General features: G+C 38.9%; 1 protein-coding gene across 10 annotated transcripts in view; it reads right to left on the bottom strand.

Annotated features, from left to right (window-relative positions):
- LOC105465361 (dynein axonemal heavy chain 6) overlaps positions 1–21,817 on the bottom strand; it is a 383,399-nt gene that overhangs the window by 112,404 nt on the left and 249,178 nt on the right. For 9 of the 10 annotated variants that reach the window (XM_011713768.2, XM_011713766.3, XM_011713767.3 and 6 more), the window contains 9 exons: positions 19,629–19,860; positions 16,397–16,549; positions 14,382–14,522; positions 12,751–12,993; positions 10,477–10,644; positions 9,739–9,974; positions 8,294–8,555; positions 850–973; positions 179–375 (listed from right to left, as the gene is read on the bottom strand). In XM_011713768.2, coding sequence (XP_011712070.2) covers positions 179–375; positions 850–973; positions 8,294–8,555; positions 9,739–9,974; positions 10,477–10,644; positions 12,751–12,993; positions 14,382–14,522; positions 16,397–16,549; positions 19,629–19,860 — 1,756 coding nt within the window. The remainder of the gene's footprint in view (positions 1–178; positions 376–849; positions 974–8,293; positions 8,556–9,738; positions 9,975–10,476; positions 10,645–12,750; positions 12,994–14,381; positions 14,523–16,396; positions 16,550–19,628; positions 19,861–21,817) is intronic. The other variant, XM_011713770.3, reaches the window with a different exon arrangement.

Below are 21,817 nucleotides of genomic sequence, written 5' to 3'. Positions count from 1 at the left end.
TAGGGGTAGACCATCACTGGCTGATGGGGGAGTGAAGGACTGTGAAATATATAAGGAAATTCTACCATGAAGAACCTCTACAGGGGAGAGCCTTCATCTGAACTCAGAAAAATGAACCACCCCCGGCTCCAGTTTCAGCTGCTTCTTATCCCTCCTTACAGAAAGCAGGGTTACTCACTGACTGCCTGTACTGGGCTGTGAAAGCCCCATAGTAGGCCACACAAGCTGCTGCTATGAACACGTTCCCAGTGATATTTGATATTTCTTCCTCAAACTTCTGTATGCTTTCTTCCCATCGAACCTGCTCATCTTCCAATGCTGCCGTCAGCTTTCCAGCACGTACTAGACGTGCTTTTGTCAGGGCCATCGTCTTTGCTAGAAAAATTTTAAGAAAATCAGATTATACTATTCAATATTTTCATAAAGTATTAAAAGCTTATTTACCTGTTTCTTTTTTAGCAGAATAGCATTATTTAACTAATGATGTCAATACATCTCTATGAAACCTTACACCAATTCAGCATTCATTCCCATTTCAGAACCAAGTCTAAGCTTGCCTTTTCCATATCGAGAACTCTGAAGACAGTGTTTTCTATATCCTTGTAGTATTTAGTTTCCGGATCAAATTCACATACTGTTTTGTGTTTTAATGTAACATGCTCCAGTAAGGCTTGTTCAGGTACAGGATGTTGAATATATAAAACACATGAGTTCTTATTTGATCCTAGAAGGCTAATGAAAATACATTCTATACATTGGATAAAAGCTAAAACCTGATTCCCAAAAACTTCTTCCTACTTCTGAAAATCAGGCATTTCCTGGCCAATGTAAATTTTATGAGTTACTTACCCAGGCTTTCTTTTTCATTTACACCTTTGTCATATTCATCTTGTAAGGCCTGTATTTGATCTTCTACTAGTCTTAGTAATGCTTGCTTTTCTCTCAGGGTAGCCATGGTAATGTCAAGTTCAGCCTAATAAAATCAAGCAACTGTTTAAGAACAGGCCCAAAAAGAAAGCTGAATTTGCCCATTAATAATACAGATCTAGCTCCAGTCTCCAACTCCCAGCGTGAGCGACACAGAAGACCCGTGATTTCTGCATTTTCAACTGAGGTACTGGGTTCATCTCACTGGGGAGTGCCGGACGATCGGTGCTGGTCAGCTGCTGCAGCCCGACCAGCGAGAGCTGAAGCAGGGTGAGGCATTGCCTCACCTGGGAAGCGCAAGGGGGAAGGGAATCCCTTTTCCTAGCCAGGGGAACTGAGACACACAACACCTGGAAAATCGGGTAACTCCCACCCCAATACTGCGCTTTAAGCAAACAGGCACACCAGGAGATCATATCCCACACCTGGCCGGGAGGGTCCCACATCCACGGAGCCTCCCTCATTGCTAGCACAGCAGTCTGTGATCTACCGGCAAGGCAGCAGCGAGGCTGGGGGAGGGGCGCCCGCCATTGCTGAGGCTTAAGTAGGTAAACAAAGCTGCTGGGAAGCTCGAACTGGGTGGAGCTCACAGCAGCTCAAGGAAACCTGCCTGTCTCTGTAGACTCCACCTCTGGGGACAGGGCAATAACAAAGACAGCTGAAACCTCTGCAGACGCAAACGACTCTGTCTGACAGCTTTGAAGAGAGCAGTGGATCTCCCAACACGGAGGTCGAGATCTGAGAAGGGACAGACTCCCTGCTCAAGTGGGTCCCTGACCCCTGAGTAGCCTAACTGGGAGACATCCCCCACTAGGGGCAGTCTGACACCCCACACCTCACAGGGTGGAGTACACCCCTGAGAGGAAGCTTCCAAAGCAAGAATCAGACAGGTACACTCGCTGTTCAGAAATATTCTATCTTCTGCAGCCTCTGCTGCTGATACCCAGGCAAACAGGGTCTGGAGTGGACCTCAAGCAATCTCCAACAGACCTACAGCTGAGGGTCCTGACTGTTAGAAGGAAAACTATCAAACAGGAAGGACACCTACACCAAAACCCCATCAGTACATCACCATCATCAAAGACCAGAGGCAGATAAAACCACAAAGATGGGGAAAAACCAGGGCAGAAAAGCTGGAAATTCAAAAAATAAGAGCGCATCTTCCCCGGCAAAGGAGCGCAGCTCATCGCCAGCAACGGATCAAAGCTGGATGGAGAATGACTTTGACGAGATGAGAGAAGAAGGCTTCAGTCCATCAAATTTCTCAGAGCTCAAGGAGGAATTACGTACCCAGCGCAACGAAACTAAAAATCTTGAAAAAAAAGTGGAAGAATTGATGGCTAGAGTAATTAATGCAGAGAAGGTCCTAAACGAAATGAAAGAGATGAAAACCATGACACGAGAAATACGTGACAAATGCACAAGCTTCAGTAACCGACTCGATCAACTGGAAGAAAGAGTATCTGCGATTGAGGATCAAATGAATGAAATGAAGCGAGAAGAGAAACCAAAAGAAAAAAGAAGAAAAAGAAATGAACAAAGCCTGCAAGAAGTATGGGATTATGTAAAAAGACCAAATCTACGTCTGATTGGGGTGCCTGAAAGTGAGGGGGAAAATGGAACCAAGTTGGAAAACACTCTTCAGGATATCATCCAGGAGAACTTCCCCAACCTAGTAGGGCAGGCCAATATTCAAATCCAGGAAATACAGAGAATGCCACAAAGATACTCCTCGAGAAGAGCAACTCCAAGACACATAATTGCCAGATTCACCAAAGTTGAAATGAAGGAAAAAATCTTAAGGGCAGCCAGAGAGAAAGGTCGGGTTACCCACAAAGGGAAGCCCATCAGACTAACAGCAGATCTCTCGGCAGAAACTCTCCAAGCCAGAAGAGAGTGGGGGCCAATATTCAACATTCTTAAAGAAAAGAATTTTAAACCCAGAATTTCATATCCAGCCAAACTAAGTTTCATAAGTGAAGGAGAAATAAAATCCTTTACAGATAAGCAAATGCTTAGAGATTTTGTCACCACTAGGCCTGCCTTACAAGAGACCCTGAAGGAAGCACTAAACATGGAAAGGAACAACCGGTACCAGCCATTGCAAAAACATGCCAAAATGTAAAGACCATCGAGGCTAGGAAGAAACTGCATCAACTAACGAGCAAAATAACCAGTTAATATCATAATGGCAGGATCAAGTTCACACATAACAATCTTAACCTTAAATGTAAATGGACTAAATGGTCCAATTAAAAGACACAGACTGGCAAACTGGATAAAGAGTCAAGACCCATCAGTCTGCTGTATTCAGGAGACCCATCTCACACGCAGAGACATACATAGGCTCAAAATAAAGGGATGGAGGAAGATTTACCAAGCAAATGGAGAACACAAAAAAGCGGGGGTTGCAATACTAGTCTCTGATAAAACAGACTTTAAACCATCAAAGATCAAAAGACACAAAGAAGGCCATTACATAATGGTAAAGGGATCAATTCAACAGGAAGAGCTAACTATCCTAAATATATATGCACCCAATACAGGAGCACCTAGATTCATAAAGCAAGTCCTTAGAGACTTACAAAGAGACTTAGACTCCCATACAGTAATAATGGGAGACTTCAACACTCCACTGTCAACATTAGACAGATCAACGAGACAGAAAGTTAACAAGGATATCCAAGAATTGAACTCATCTCTGCAGCAAGCAGACCTAATAGACATCTATAGAACTCTCCACCCCAAATCAACAGAATATACATTCTTCTCAGCACCACATCGTACTTACTCCAAAATCGACCACGTAATTGGAAGTAAAGCACTCCTCAGCAAATGTACAAGAACAGAAATTATAACAAACTGTCTCTCAGACCACAGTGCAATCAAACTAGAACTCAGGACTAAGAAACTCAATCAAAACCGCTCAACTACATGGAAACTGAACAACCTGCTCCTGAATGACTACTGGGTACATAACGAAATGAAGGCAGAAATAAAGATGTTCTTTGAAACCAATGAGAACAAAGATACAACATACCAGAATCTCTGGGACACATTTAAAGCAGTGTGTAGAGGGAAATTTATAGCACTAAATGCCCACAAGAGAAAGCAGGAAAGATCTAAAATTGACACTCTAACATCACAATTAAAAGAACTAGAGAAGCCAGAGCAAACACATTCGAAAGCTAGCAGAAGGCTAGAAATAACTAAGATCAGAGCAGAACTGAAGGAGATAGAGACACAAAAAACTCTCCAAAAAATCAATGAATCCAGGAGTTGGTTTTTTGAAAAGATCAACAAAATTGACAGACCACTAGCAAGACTAATAAAGAAGAAAAGAGAGAAGAATCAAATCGACGCAATTAAAAATGATAAAGGGGATATCACCACCGACCCCACAGAAATACAAACTACCATCAGAGAATACTATAAACACCTCTACGCAAATAAACTGGAAAATCTAGAAGAAATGGATAATTTCCTGGACACATACACTCTCCCAAGACTAAACCAGGAAGACGCTGAATCCCTGAATAGACCAATAGCAGGCTCTGAAATTGAGGCAACAATTAATAGCCTACCAACCAAAAAAAGTCCAGGACCAGATGGATTCACAGCTGAATTCTACCAGAGGTACAAGGAGGAGCTGGTACCATTCCTTCTGAAACTATTCCAATCAATAGAAAAAGAGGGAATCCTCCCTAACTCATTTTATGAGGCCAACATCATCCTGATACCAAAGCCTGGCAGAGACACAACAAAAAAAGAGAATTTTAGACCAATATCCCTGATGAACATCGATGCAAAAATCCTCAATAAAATACTGGCAAACCGGATTCAGCAACACATCAAAAAGCTTATCCACCATGATCAAGTGGGCTTCATCCCTGGGATGCAAGGCTGGTTCAACATTCGCAAATCAATAAACATAATCCAGCATATAAACAGAACCAAAGACAAGAACCACATGATTATCTCAATAGATGCAGAAAAGGCTTTTGACAAAATTCAACAGCCCTTCATGCTAAAAACGCTCAATAAATTCGGTATTGATGGAACGTACCTCAAAATCATAAGAGCTATTTATGACAAACCCACAGCCAATATCATACTGAATGGGCAAAAACTGGAAAAATTCCCTTTGAAAACTGGCACAAGACAGGGATGCCCTCTCTCACCACTCCTATTCAACATAGTGTTGGAAGTTCTGGCTAGGGCAATTAGGCAAGAGAAAGAAATCAAGGGTATTCAGTTAGGAAAAGAAGAAGTCAAACTGTCCCTGTTTGCAGATGACATGATTGTATATTTAGAAAACCCCATTGTCTCAGCCCAAAATCTCCTTAAGCTGATAAGCAACTTCAGCAAAGTCTCAGGATACAAAATTAATGTGCAAAAATCACAAGCATTCTTATACACCAGTAACAGACAAACAGAGAGCCAAATCAGGAATGAACTTCCATTCACAATTGCTTCAAAGAGAATCAAATACCTAGGAATCCAACTTACAAGGGATGTAAAGGACCTCTTCAAGGAGAACTACAAACCACTGCTCAGTGAAATAAAAGAGGACACAAACAAATGGAAGAACATACCATGCTCATGGATAGGAAGAATCAATATCGTGAAAATGGCCATACTGCCCAAGGTAATTTATAGATTCAATGCCATCCCCATCAAGCTACCAATGAGTTTCTTCACAGAATTGGAAAAAACTGCTTTAAAGTTCATATGGAACCAAAAAAGAGCCCGCATCTCCAAGACAATCCTAAGTCAAAAGAACAAAGCTGGAGGCATCACGCTACCTGACTTCAAACTATACTACAAGGCTACAGTAACCAAAACAGCATGGTACTGGTACCAAAACAGAGATATAGACCAATGGAACAGAACAGAGTCCTCAGAAATAATACCACACATCTACAGCCATCTGATCTTTGACAAACCTGACAAAAACAAGAAATGGGGAAAGGATTCCCTATTTAATAAATGGTGCTGGGAAAATTGGCTAGCCATAAGTAGAAAGCTGAAACTGGATCCTTTCCTTACTCCGTACACGAAAATTAATTCAAGATGGATTAGAGACTTAAATGTTAGACCTAATACCATAAAAATCCTAGAGGAAAACCTAGGTAGTACCATTCAGGACATAGGCATGGGAAAAGACTTCATGTCTAAAACACCAAAAGCAACGGCAGCAAAAGCCAAAATTGACAAATGGGATCTCATTAAACTAAAGAGCTTCTGCACAGCAAAAGAAACTACCATCAGAGTGAACAGACAACCTACAGAATGGGAGAAAATTTTTGCAATCTACTCATCTGACAAAGGGCTAATATCCAGAACCTACAAAGAACTCAAACAAATTTACAAGAAAAAAACAAACAACCCCATCAAAAAGTGGGCAAAGGATATGAACAGACATTTCTCAAAAGAAGACATTCATACAGCCAACAGACACATGAAAAAATGTTCATCATCACTGGCCATCAGAGAAATGCAAATCAAAACCACAATGAGATACCATCTCACACCAGTTAGAATGGCGATCATTAAAAAGTCAGGAAACAACAGGTGCTGGAGAGGATGTGGAGAAATAGGAACACTTTTACACTGTTGGTGGGATTGTAAACTAGTTCAACCATTATGGAAAACAGTATGGCGATTCCTCAAGGATCTAGAACTAGATGTACCATATGACCCAGCAATCCCATTACTGGGTATATACCCAAAGGATTATAAATTATGCTGCTATAAAGACACATGCACACGTATGTTTATTGCAGCACTATTCACAATAGCAAAGACTTGGAATGAACCCAAATGTCCATCAGTGACAGATTGGATTAAGAAAATGTGGCACATATACACCATGGAATACTATGCAGCCATCAAAAAGGATGAGTTTGCGTCCTTTGTAGGGACATGGATGCAGCTGGAACCCATCATTCTTAGCAAACTATCACAAGAACAGAAAACCAAACACCGCATGTTCTCACTCATAGGTGGGAACTGAACAATAAGATCACTTGGACTCAGGAAGGGGAACATCACACACAGGGGCCTATCATGGGGAGGGGGGAGGGGGGAGGGATTGCATTGGGAGTTATACCTGATGTAAATGATGAGTTGATGGGTGCAGCACACCAACATGGCACAAGTATACATATGTAACAAACCTGCACGTTATGCACATGTACCCTACAACTTAAAGTATAATAATAATAAATAAATTTAAAAAAAAAAATAAAAATAAAAATTCAATTGTAAAAAAAAAAAAAAATACAGATCTAAAAAAATTTTTATATATGTTCCTCTTTTCATGTCCAAAAAGACTTTGATGTGATATATAAAGTTAAAACAAATATAAATTAGAGTAAAATACAAGAACAGAAGTAAATGAAACAAAACAAAATCAATAATAAAGCCCAACAAAATAAATCACAATAGAGACACAGGTATACTGAGCATTTGGGATGAATTAGGTATCATAATGGATTATTAATTTTAAATGATGCAACCAATTAAATATTCATGCCATAGTGGAAACTAATATTTCCTAACTAGTTCTCCACATCAGAGATCTGCAAACTATGGCCTGCAGGTCAAATCTAGCCTGCTGCCTGTTTTTGTACAGTCTGCAAGCTAAGAATGGTTTTTACGTTTTTAAATAATTAGAAAAACTCTTTAAAAGAATAATATTTAATGAACTGTGATAATTGCGTGAAATTTGAACTCTAGTGTCAATAAATAAAGTTATATTGGAACATAATCACGCTTATTCATCTATGTATTGTCAATGGCTCTCTCTGTGCTGCAACAGCAGAGCTGAGTGCTTGCCGCAGAGACCATATAGTTTGCAATGCATAAAATATTGGTTCTTTGGGTCTTTATAGAAAAAGTTTGCCAACCCCTGCTCTATAGCCATAGTTCTTTCAGTAAGCTGCTCCACTAAATGATCATTCTTTTTTCTTCTTGGGAAGATGAAGGGCCTCACATCCAATGACAGGGTTAAGCTGGTTCTAAAACCTCAGATGACACCATCAAGCATGGAAGTATTTAGCAAACGGAAATACAGACCATCAGATGCTTGAGCTAAAAAGTATCTTAAAAATAATAGATTAATTCCTTTTTTTTCAGATGAATATACTGAGGAACTCATGTTCCTCCTATGCTGAAAGAAGGCTGATTTCAGAGGCAATTTCTGAAAAACAATTGCCAGCTCTTGTTTAAAACAAAAGCTAATTTCCAAGAGTTTTGTCACTGTCTATATTGTGTAAGACCATAGTAACATTATACAGAGAACTTGAATGATTGGCGATCATGGTCTTCAATTCTATAAAATATCACAATACAGAAAATGTACCTGTGCAGCACGGAGCTTTTGTCTTTTTGGTTCAACGACCTTGACCACTCGAGAGTACAAATCCATAGCTCTTACCCACATGCACATAGATTTACATGCTTTGGACACTTTCTCCACTTTTTCAGGCACAAAATCAGGATTATTAATATACTTTTGAAGCTTTGCCAATATCTGAGGCTTTATGTTCTCCTTATCATATTCTAAAAGCCTTTTTAGAAAGTTTGAGTCACCAAGAAGTTGCTTTGCTGATGCCCAATCAGGCCTGAAAGACAGACATGATATATTAATAGCACTGAAATGAAGCAATATAAGAACAAAAGAAATGTATTTCTTTGAGAACATTATGATATTATCCCAATAAGCTGGTAATTTTAATCTCGGTACTGTAATTCTAGTAATTGGTAGTTAGGTGAACCACAATTAATTCATGGGGCGAAAAGAAAATGGGTGACTAAGGTTGCATGCAACCCAGCTTTGGTAGAGAAAGAATTACAAAATCATAGTTTTACAAATGTAAGGCATTATAGAAACAATAGTTTTATTTTTAAAATGCTGCAGGCACTCACATTTTACCTCCTTTATCATAGTTCCCACCCTTAAAATCACCTGCCAGGACACTGCAATTGGTTTCTAACTGGGCTTTATGTCTCTTTGAACTTTGCTCTTCTGAACTTTTGCCAGATTGATCTTTCTACCATGAAAATCTGATTAGATAAAAAATGTTCAACGATTCTCAGTCCCTTCTGCCCACAGCTCTCTCTCTGTGCTCTGCAGAGCTCCCTGGGCCCTACCGAAGTACCAGTTTAAGGTCAGTGGGAACTTCTCCACCCTGTCTCCTGGAGGCCTGGTGGTGCTGTGGTGCTCTGAGCCCTTTGCCCAGTTTTACATAGAAAGGTTCATTACAACATAATTTTATTGAAAAAATGTTTGTATTGCTAAAGAAAGTTTGAAAACTACGTATCTCCAAGATGAAAACTGAAGTGTTTAGTGCAGTATTCAAGACCTTTCATGATGTAATCACTGGTCTCCTGCCCAGCCCCATCCCATTCCAAGAACATCAAAGCTCATTCCTGAGCTCGCCTACGGTCCCGCTATCCAACTGAGCATTGTTTTCCAAGAAACCTGCTTGCACATCCCCAGCTGGACTTAGGCACTGTTTGCTCAGCACTCCCAATACTATACAACTCTCACGTTATAATGAAATTATTAGTTTTCATGTCTACTTCCCACTAGCCTGTGTATATCTTGTAGAGAAAAACATATCTTCCACCATCTAGTACAAAATAGATGTTGGGGAAGAAAATGTTCTTTGAATCAATTTGTTGAATGATCAGTTGAAGCAATGAGAAGGTTGAGAAGGGAATGAATATATAAATTACCATAGAGGAAAACAGTAAAGAACTCTTACCAGGTATCATGGCAATACGTGATTCTGAATTACTCACTTGGCATTCAAGAGAATGGAGATTGCTTCCATTACTGTCATGACCAAATCTGGGGGCTTTGTAAAAACTCTGATTTCAGATATATCTGCCTTATCTAAGGAATCCAGTGCTTTGTTGGCAGCATCCAGTGCAGGTAGTGCCTCGTCAAGATCTCTTTGAGCATCATCAGCTATTGCTTGGGTTTCTTCAGCTTTGACTTTTGCTGTTGCTTCGTCCTCCTGCACAGTGTTACGGACCTAACCATTGAGACATGACTGCTTAAGTGGCCTCATTATTTGAATTTTAATGTTTAAAACAAAGCCAATAATAATGAATCATATTTGCCCTTTGGATTAGAATAATGATGAAAGGCTATTAGCTAGATTGCATTTTATGCTCTCCTTTGTCCATGTATGCCATGCCAATAGCATAATGAATATAAACTTACAACAAACAGTTCCATCTTAGGAGAGACACAGTTGCTTTACATTTGTAGGTGGTGCTTTTCTCACAATTCTCTATCCCATTCGTTGGGCTGCATCAATTCTTGGGGACAGAGCCAAACTGATTTAGTAAAGGGAGATTGTTTACAACTTAAAAGCATTTCTAATTGCTAAAAAAAAAAAAAAAACTTTGCTAAATCTATCACTTAATTATTTTAATAACGTATATAATTAAAAATCCAATTGTGTCTCACTGTATATAAGTGATCAGTTGCTGACTGAAGCCTTTTCCACATTCTCAGGAACTGCAGCATACCTGATCGGCACTTTCTTGATCCACTGCCAATTTTTCCATCAGGGCTTCAACATCTTGTGATTTTATTAAAAGTACAGGTTCTAAAGCTGAAAGATCTAATTTCATTTTATCTACTAGTACGTTTGTTTCTAGTAGCTTGGTGAGACCATTCTTCACCCGATCTCGTGCCTAAGTGACAATGAAAATTTCTATTATAATGAGTATTATAACTCTAAGTTTACTGGTATCGAACACATATTACTCATGTATTAGACTTTTACATCTACAGAATTGGTAAATCAGTTTGTAGTAATTCAGGTTGTGAACATATTACAAACTGGGAAATGTTCAGGTAATGGAACTCTAGAAATGGCCATGACATTCATCACAGTTGTTTGGATCCATGCCCTCTGGCCACAGCAGTGGGACGTCACTGGGCTGTGGCTCACTGACAGTGAGGACCACGTGGTACTGGTTTTATTCCCTGTGGTAGCATGTTGAATGAGTGAGAACCACATGGTACTGTTTTTATTCCCCGTGGTAGCATGTTGAATGAGTGAGGAACAGGTCCAGATGTGAATCCCTGGAGGTTGCAGCTCTGGGAGCTTGTTTGCTCTGGCCAGCAGGGCTGAGGACCCCTAGGGAGATGAGGTCCAGAGGGTCTAGCTCTGGCTGCTGGATTTGAACCCACTTCCCTGTGGTAGAAAACTCTTGACCATGATCAAAGGGGTGGCATCTGGTAAAGGAAATACCTGGGAAGAACTGTTTTTCGAAAGTGAGTCAGAAAACTTGGCTCATGGCCAGGCGCAGTGGCTCATGTCTGTAATCCCAGCACTTTGGGAGGTCGAGGTGGGCGGATCACAAGGTCAGGAGATGAAGACCATCCTGGCTATGGCGAAACCCCGTCTCTACTAAAAATACCAAAAATTAGCCGGGCGTGGTGGCGGGTGCCTATAGTCCCAGCTACTTGGGAGGCTGAGGCAGGAGAATGGCACAAACCCAGGAGGCGGAGGTTGCAGTGAGCTGAGATAGTGCCACTGCACTTCAGCCTGGGCGACAGAGCGAGACTCCATTTCAAAAAAAAAAAAAAAAAGAATGCTTGGTTAAAATGGGCAGATTTCAAAAATATTGGTCAAGTTATTTCACAAGGCAGGCATTTTACCAGGTAAAAATCCTCCAAAAAATTTAAATATCTATATTGTAAGTGCTTCCCTTTTTAGTGTGTTTAAAATGTAGAAAATTGTAGGTCGTATTAATATCCTGATGATGATGATGATGGCAGCTTCTATTTTCTGAGCACTTTATATGTGTCAGATCACAGTTTCAGGAATTCACTAACAGTGTCTTAAATTCCACGACAAGCCAACAGGTAGATACAGATTTTCTTTTAGCCTTATTTTCTACTAAGGCTTAGGGAAATTACTAATGTGCTCAAAGTTGCACAGCCAGAGGCAGAACATAGGCTGTACATAGTTTGGCTGATACCACTGGCACATGTTCTTTAAAACACCATCTGTATTGCTTAACAAAATGTTTTCCTCTGTATTAAATACCACAGAGATGACAAGTTCACTGCATAACTTTGATGGTCTTGTGATGCCCATATCATTCTACTGAGTAAGGATACTTGCATAAATGACAGAAGGAATATATATATATATATATATATATATATATAAATTCTTGAGGAAGGAGAAGGCCCTCAGACCGACAGCAGGAAACACTTTTTGATCATATTTTAGGTTGTCAGGGGCACATATCAGGATGGAGAGGGCCTGATATGGTTTGGATCTCTGTCCCCACCCAAATCTTATGTTGAAATGTAATCTCCAATGCTGGAGGTGGGGCCTGGTGGGAGGTAATTGGAAAATGGGGGCAGTTTCTCATGGTTTACCAACATCCCCCCTTTGGTGCTGTCATCATGATAGTGAGTTCTTGTGAGATCTGGTTGTTTAAAAGTTTGTGGCACCACCCCCCTCTCTCTCTTGCTACTGCTCTTGCCACATAAAATGTGCCTGTTTCCTCTTCGCCTTCTGCCATGATTGAAAGTTTCCCGAGGCCTCCCCAAAAGCTGAGCAGATGCCAGCATTATGCTTCCTGTACAACCTGCAGAACTGTGAGCCAATTACATCTCTTTTCTTATAAATTACCCAGTCTCAGGTATTTCTTTTTACCAGTGTGAGAATGGACTAATACAGGGCCCTGACAGGTAAGACAGTGCATAGAGTTTCCACGCATTCTCAAAAGTTCTGAGTTCAAGCAAAACAATATTTTCATGGACAATATTGAACCTACTGAAATAATCTGCCTCCTTTTTTCAGACAGCATAGATAGGTAAAGATTGATGAGCTCCAGGTAGGAGGTGGGTGTTGTGTAGTACCGCCTGCGCAGCTCATTGTAATAGCGCTCTGCCATGCTGGAGACACTCAGGTGAACGTTCACACACATCAAGGGAAGCTTTTCTTTCAGGTCCTCATTTCCAGTATCGACTTGTGAGAAAAATGTCTTTGACACAGAAAGAAGTGCTTCTCTGGGCCACTGTGAATCAAGGAAAAATCTAGAAAATCTATTGTGTCATTTCAATAACATACAGTTCAATACCAAGAAAAACGTATTTCTCAGGAATTCCTCCTTGCCCAGTCCCCTCTTCACCTAGTTAACTCCTACTCATGTCCATGGTGCTTAATGAACTGAAGGGCTCTGTCCATTTGAGGGGTGCCTGGGTCTGCATTTACTGACCAGTATGTCTCCACAGTATCATGCACACAGAAGTTGTTCAATAAATATTTGTTGACTGAATGAATTAATGATTGGGTGTTTCTAGAATTCCATAAATAAAGCACATATGTTATAGGGACCTTATGCTCTCACTCCGTTTGTTACATAGTTGGGACCTCACGTCCATCATTATAATTACTGTCCTGTACACCTCAACTCCTTTGCTCCTCTCTTGCTTCTTTGAACTCACCTGAGCATTGGTCAAATGCAACTCTCTTACTCCATGCCTGCAACTGTGCAGCTGAGCATGGCTAGAGAAAAATGCACAACCTTGCCGATTAGTATCACTTTAAATTTATGATTATTAGCTCTTAGTGCAGCCCAGAAATGCTTCTACCTTTTTTTAATATATCAGTTTTGTGCTCTCCTGAGTATTTCACACCTGATTCTACGTCCTTAAACTGCTGACACTTAGTCTTTCTTCTTCACTCTCAGCTGATGACCTCACTACCCATATCACTAAAAAATAACAGCAATGAAAACAGAACTTCAATGAGCTCTTATCCCCACATCTTCCCACTACCTGCATCTGTGCTCATATATTTTGCCTCCCCACCTGTTACTCAGGGGTAGGCTGTGGATGCTCCCTGACCAAGTCAGCCCCTTCTTTGAGGACTCATTCTTATCCCTTCTTGCTTAATCAAGGTCACTGGTCCCACAGTGCTTAACTCGGTATGCTGCATCATCAATATATTTATCTTTTCTGGATCATTTACATCAGCACACATGCATGCCACTTGTGTTTCACATTTAAAAATACTTCTCTCTTGACCTCACATGTCCCCTAGTTCTTGCCCCATCTCTCTGCTTTCCTTTGGGTCAAAACTCAAAAGTGTTGCCTGTAATCATTGACTCAGATTTCTCTCCCCTCTTCTCTCTTGAACCCTTTCCCCCACCGTCCATTGAAACAGATTTTGTCAAGATCGCTGATAACTTCCACATTGCTAAATTCAATGGTCTCCTCTTCCTTTACAAATTCTGTTTTGTCTTTGTTCTATGATTGCCACGGTCATTCCCTACATGAATAAATTCCTAGTAGTCTTTAAAGCTAATACAAGTACCCACGAGTTACTCTTGGACAATGTGTTAACCCCTTTAAAGTCAAGCAAGTCCAACTTCTCAAACAGATATCCCGGGATGTCACCAACCTGCACAAACCAGTCAATGGTGCAGCAGTTCACAAGTGATGGAAACATCCTGCACCGGGACCGAAAGGCCTCCCCAACTGGGCTCATGCAGAGGACAATGTGCAGCTTCTGACGCACTCTGCTGATAAAGTATTGAAACACCTGACAAAAAGAAAGATATTTTTTCAATTTAAAATAATGACTAAGCAACAATGAAAAAAGTGTTGGCTAATGCATCTGAGGCTCCCAATATCAAATATAAAATGTCAGTATAGTAGATATGTAAATTTTCTTATTCAACATTCCCTCCAACCTCTTTCTCTCACACAGTCTGGAAAGATTAAAAATGTCATTTTGCAAACTCCATCGCAGCTAGGGTTCTGGATGTGATTTAGGTCCCTTTCACCCGTGTACTTGAGGAGATCATTTGAATAAAGGGCCATTCATACAAGGTTTTGCTGTGGGGCAGAGGACAACTGAGAGAGAGGGCCAGGGTGCTGCACAGCATCAGGTTTTATAAGTGCAGAGTCTGGCAGAAGTCGCATAGTATGGGAGTTTGTTTTTACTTTTTCAACTTTTATTTTAGATTCTGGGGGTACATGTGCAGGTTTGTTATAAAGGTACAATGAATGATTCTGGGGTTTGGAGTGTGACTGATCTTGTCACCCAGGAAGTAAGCACAGTACTCAGTAGGTAGGTTTTCAACCCTTTCATCCCTCTCTCCCTCCCTGCTCTTTTATTCTGCGGTGTCTATTGTTCCCATCTTTATGTCCATGTTACCCAATGTTTAGCTGTAAGTGGGAACAAGTGGTATTTGGTTTTCTGTTTCTGCACTATTTGCTTATGATAATGACCTCCAGCTGCATCCATGTTACTGTAAAGGACACGATTTCAATCTTTTTTATGGCCATGTAGTTTTCCATGGTGTACACCTGTCACATTTTCTTTATCTAATCCATCATTGATGGGCACCTGAGTTGGTTCCATGTCTTTGCTGTTGTGAATAGTGCTGCAGTGAACATACAGGTGCATATGTCTTTTTGGTAGAATGATTTATTTTCCTTTGGGTATATACCAGTAATGGGATTGCTGGATCAAATGGTAGTTCAATTCTTAGCTCTCTGAGGAACTATCCTGGAGCTATTATCTCTGGAAGTGGCTCCTGATTTCAGCTGCTTCCTGATGTGATGGGGGACACATGGCTCTGGAGCTGATGGTTGACACGGAGGCACACTGACTGGTTTAGTGGCTCCCTGCTTCAGCAGGAATGGTTGTGGCAGAGGTGGCTACCACCTTGACCATTGACTTCTACAGTGTACATTTTATATTCATTCCAAGGAGTTCAGTCTGGAGTTTCTTTCTTTGGCCCTTCCAATGATTCTGTATCCCTTTAATAAATCCCTTCCTGCTTACATTAGCAGAAGTAGACTTGCATCTGTACCTATAATCTCCGACCTAGCAGGAGAGACAATTCTCACAAAGGGAAACAGTAAAGATATAGGAAAGAACAGCCAGAAAGTTAAAGAAGGTGCAGAAACCAGGAAAAAAGCTGGGGTGAGCAAGTATCGGTGTATGGAATCTAGCATGGTGTTGGAGAATGGCAGCGTACAGCAGCCACACTATTCCCGAGAGAGTGAGAGAAAACACATTCCTGTTTTGTTGTGTTGTAACATTGCTGCTAGGCAAGGGCATCAACAATACTAGACCTAAGCCTTCAGCCCTCCACAGGAGGATGCTGCAGTGTGTGGAATAAACTGGTGCTTAAAGAGGAATAAGAGAGGCTAGCCAGTTTGGACAAGACTATGACCTCCGTGGGGCAGTGGGATTTCTGTTTTCTGCTTCCCACAGAACTTTCTGGAAGTCTGGTGCATCAATGCTTTAAACACCGAAAATAAAATACATAGAACACAAAGGAAACCAATTACATTGAAAAATATTCTATTCATGGACCCCTTCAGGGGATCAGTGAATGGTTAAATAAAAGGTGAAGAAATCTTTTTGTGATAAAGCCACATAACTACTCTGGCACGTCCTACCTCATCTCTATTCCCCTCGGAAATTCCTACTTCTTTTGCTCTTGGTCTGGTGGCCGCTAAAACCTGCTCCAGTTCATCCTTTTCAAATAAATTAGGCACTTCACCTGAGTTTAGGATGTTATTTATATCTTCTAGGAACTCCTCCACTACAATCTGTAGAAGAAGGCAGTGATCATTACAACTTGCTCAATCATTTTCCATTTATTACTAAGCAAATATTTATTCTAAAATTCACAGGAATTGATTGTATCTTTGAGAGAATATAATCTTAAAAATTACATGGAACCCTGAAGTTCTAACATAGCAAGTGCACTGATTTTTCATTTTTCCTTTGTGTTTTGTTTCTTAGCAGGCATTCCCATTTTACCTGGGTCAAGTCATATGTGCAAGTATTTTATATTCTGCCCCCTTCAGTTACCATATTATCATTAATACTAACCCATAGTTCTGTAATGTACTCATCATATTTATCACAAATATAGAAGCAGAATGCACCTTTGAGCTGATGCACTATACATTTACATGGACAGAGATAGCTTACACTCTTGTTTATAAGAACAATTTTAGGCATATAGCTTTTCTTCTTAGTTGGATTATTTTCTTGAAACAAATTCCCAGGAGTGAGATTACCAATTAAATGCATAAATATTTTCTGGATTTTGAAGATTTTACTATTTCTCATTCAATTCAAGTGTGACTTCATTGATTTTTAACATTTATTTTTGTTAATTTGGAACGTATAATAAATGCTTTCTTTTGGAGAATTTAGTTTGGATGTTTTTGATTATTGGCAAGGGAAGATATTATCCCATATTTATTACTGTCCATTAAAAAATTGACCTAAACTTTGCAACCATCTGCATCTTGGAGTTTTCTTTCAAATTTGTATGAGTAATTTACATATTTTGAAATAGACTTTTTGTCTCTCAACATTGATGCATATTTAAAAGTAATCTCTCACCCTTTATTTCAGCTAGCTTTTTAGTTATATAGAAGTTTGAGTACTATACATTTAACTATGACAAGATATCTGTTATTTTATTTTCTTCATTTGAAACTTTTTGTTTTTCTTAATGAACTTGGTATAGTTGTGTCTGTCAATTTTCCCCAAGAATAAACAGTAGTTTTCTGTGTTCTAATTTACTTCTGCTTTTATCTTGTTTCATTTTCTTATGTGTCTTGTGACATTTTTCCCTCCTAAAGTTTTAAGTGAACTAATTTGTGTAGCTTCTAATTTTTGATTCAGATCTATAAATGTAAATTTGAGAACTGTTGGGTTGCATTCCATAGATTTTTATTTATATTAAGTTCATTTTCCTTAGTCTCTAAGAGATTTTGACTTTCTTGATTTTTATATGAATATTTTAAAGTCCTAAGACACATCATTAATTTCTCCTTTGATTAAAGCATGGGCAAAGAATGAGTACAGCTTATGCTTTTCACAATTTAATAAAAATTTCTTTAAATCTAGTATGTGATTAAGTTTTGTAAACATTCAGTAGTATTAGAAAATATTTGCTTTCTCTGTAAAATATGAAATATAGTATATAGCTATTAATTGTAGCTTAGAAATTATATTAGGCAAAATATCTAATCATACTTATTTCTACTTTGTATTTGTTAGTTACAGCCAATTAAACTCTATTTTTAACATCTTGCTTCTCTCAATTTCTTCTCACATTTATAATGTTTTGTGTATATATATAAGTTCATGTATAGACACATGCACTTTTATTTTTGTGGTTACGTTTACTCTTCATTACTGCAGAACATTTGAGATTGATTGGGGCTTTCAACAGAATGCAATAACTTTTTGTCTAAAGAGAAGCAACACAATATGATTTGATCTTTGGAGCTTTAATACTTGGAGACTTTTTACATAACTTGTTTGATTTTTTAAAGCAATGTTAAAAACACTATCAGAAATATCTTAATTTTAGGATAATTAGAAACTACAGATAAGCAAAACTAAGAAAATAAAAATCACTCACAATCCCATGATTCAAATGTTTTCTCTTTGTACATGGGGCATACATGTCTAGATATACATTAAAATTTGTATGTTTCTATAATTTTAAAGTTTTTACATAGTGCTCTAGTATATGGTTATAACAGATATTATGTATACGACCTTCTCTCAGTGGACATTAATACTCTCTCAGGTTATTATTTTAAAACATTACAGTAGATATCCTCATACGTGCAACTCTATGTAGCTTTGATTATAATGTAAAAGAAATGTAAAGGCTTTACCTACATATTGCCAACTACTTTCCAGAAAGATTTTGCTAATTTATGATCTCCCAGTGAAGAATAAACAGGCCTATTATTCCCACACCTCTGCCAACACTGTATATTATGATTTTTAACCTTTATCAACTTGCAAGGCCAACTCACTGACATTTTTATTTATTATAATTTCCTTCATTAATGGTGAGGTTGACAATTTTTCAGGTGTTTAAAGGCCTTTGTTTTCTGGAACTGTGTATTCACATTCTACCACATTTTTTCTATTTCTTCTACAGATGTGCTTGACTTTTCCTTTTTTATTTGTAATAAGTATTTTTATAATAGGATACAAACTCATTGCATGTCATAGATATTAAAAATAGTTTTCCAATTATTTGTTTGTATTTAATTCTGCTTACAATATATTTTTAAAAAAGGTATGCATCGAATCTGTCACGTTTTTATTCCTTGGCTAATTTCTAGACAGGTTTATTTTCTCTAAAGATAAAATATCCAAGAATAATCAATGTAGAAAGTCCTCTGCTATAGAATTAATTCAAGATCAGTTAAATTAGCTGTCATAGAATAGATGTAATCCTACTTCAATTTTAAAGGTAATTTAACCCAGAAGATAGCCCTTCCTTTTTCCTTTCTGTAGGTAAAGGCATGTTTCCCTAATTGAATTTTTGGTAAATTATTTTCTTATATGCACGTTTATACAGTTTATTACCTTCTGTTATCTTTGCCGTTTCCCTCAAAGAAAAGTTAAAAACTTACTTCCTTGACCTTTGATCAAATTTAATTACTAAGAATTTAAAGAAGGGAAACAATATTTGGTAAAATAAATAAAAATGCATTATAAAAGTCTTTTACAAGCTGCGGGAAATGTGTTATCAAAGGGAGCAATCCCTTGAACTTCATCCTACAAACTGTTCAAAGCACACACCCGATTGTAACACCCATACATTTCCTGTTCTTACCCATGGGCTATTTAAACACACACCTGGGTGTCAGTGAAAAGGAAAACCATATTCTTGTCTTCTACACCAGCCATTTTGTACAACTTCCTCAGGTCTTCATGAAAACTATCATAATTATATCCCCGGCTGAGTTCAATCTGTAAACATTTGTAACCGCATATATGAGCTGCAAGTCTCGTGAGTGACTGCTTTCCTGTGCCTCCTACTCCAACAAGCAGGGCATTGCCTCTTTCTTGACGTATCATCCGAGCAATCCTGCAAACATCAGAGCAGAGAAAGGTTTATTTCAAGTTCACAGACATGGCTCCTGCTCGGAGAGCCTGCCCCAGAGCCGAAGGCTGGTAGCCAGTGGAGCCTCCTCCCGGGGCAGGATGCTGCAAGGGAAGAGCAGGCTGCATCTGAGGCCGGGGTTTGGTGAGCAGCACTGCTTGGCTTTTCTCTTTTTCGTCCTTTCCCCCATTCCTAACAGGCTGTTGGGTCTCGGCCCTAGTCATACAAATTTACAATAAAGTACAATGTCTTTTCCCTGAAGTCTGAAGGACTTTGTTGGAGACCCTACTCGATCTAGGCCACAACTTATATTGTCAATTGGCAAGCCCAGGTTTCCATTTATAAGAATGAGCAAGCAGAAAAAATCACTAAACCTAGAAAAAGACACCATAGTGCAGAAGGAGAGATCAACAGAACACCTTGAAATGGATTTACTGCAGGATGCCAACAAAATTTTAGAAAGTTTCTGATTCATGTTAATATGAATTTTGAAAAGCACTGCAATGATGATACTAGAGAGAGAGAGAGCTCAAAAAGGAGTAAACCCTCCCCTTGAAAATTTAGGAAAAGTTGAGTAGAGATGGAAAATCCACTAAACTGAAAACCTGAGTGGAAGGTGATGAGTCTCACAAATAGAATACCGTGGAGAGTTGAACAGGAAAAGTAGAGGTCAAACTCCAGGAATATACCCAGAACTCAGAAAAAAGATAGCGATCTTAAAATAATGGGAGAGAAAATGGAAGATAAGGAGGGCAAATCTAGGAGAAACAAATGGAATCCCAGAGGCCACATCATAGAAATTACAGGAATGAGAAGAAGGAATAGAATTGAGGCAATGGTGACTGATATGATAGAAGAAACCACTGGGGCTGAACCCACAGCCCCAAAGATCAAGAAAGAAAACTAGAGGAGAGAGAAAACACTAAATATTTCCTAGGAGATCTATAAGTAATTTACATGTAGAAATTTTATAGTAGAAATCTATGTTTTAAACATAACTGAAAAGTTGATGATTATCTAATGCAGAATAATGGATTATCCCCAAAGGAACAAATAATTTCAGGCTGGCTTTAGGCATCTATCGACAAGATGACATTTTACAAGACAGTGGTTAGAGGGAGAAAAATACCATGTTATGGCTCAGAGAGTAAATAATCTGCAGAGCCTCCCTAAAAGATTCCTTGAAGATATACAGAAGTATGAATGAAATTTAAAAACCTGGGAAGGGGGAAGGGATATCAGTATAAAGGTGACCAGTATGTATGAGAATCAATTCTATACATTGTTGTTAAGATGATAGAAAAGGGGGTGATAATGTCAATAAATTCTTCTTAGGAAGACACAAAATATAAACATAATTTAAAACTTATTACCATTGTCTAAAATCTGGAAATCATGGGAGACATGTAAAAGCAGGTTTAATTAGTTTTCCTCTTCTTCCCCTTCCTTATTCTGGCAAATTATCTATCTATCTATCTGTCTGTCTATCTATCTATCTATCTATCTATCTATCTATCTATCTATCATCTATCTATCTAATCTATGTAGATTATTTATATTGCTGATAATTGAAGAAAACAATGTTCAAATATTTTAAAATTATAGTGACTTTATTATTTTTTGATTATGAAAACATCACATGGTCACTGTAACTCATGAGAGAAAAACATTGCTAACTCTTTCCCACATATAAACTCCATCATGGGGGCCTGGATGCTGTCCATTTCTCTGTGAGAACAGTGCATAGCATTTGGCGGGTGCTCCATCAATTCTACGTTCAAGTAACCAACTTCTAGAGACTGTAACAGTTAGTTACTGTACACGTCATCTTTGGTGGCAGGAGATAGGAGCTATGTAGTGTAAGAACAGAACAGGGAGTCTACGAGGACTTATTTAAAAAGTCTTCCTCCAGGACAAGGCACAGACTCCCAGTCATTATTTA

This window comes from Macaca nemestrina, chromosome 13 (assembly GCF_043159975.1).
Source record: "Macaca nemestrina isolate mMacNem1 chromosome 13, mMacNem.hap1, whole genome shotgun sequence".
In the NCBI taxonomy this organism is placed as follows: Eukaryota; Metazoa; Chordata; class Mammalia; order Primates; family Cercopithecidae; genus Macaca; species Macaca nemestrina.
This window is presented reverse-complemented; position numbering and strand designations above follow the sequence as displayed.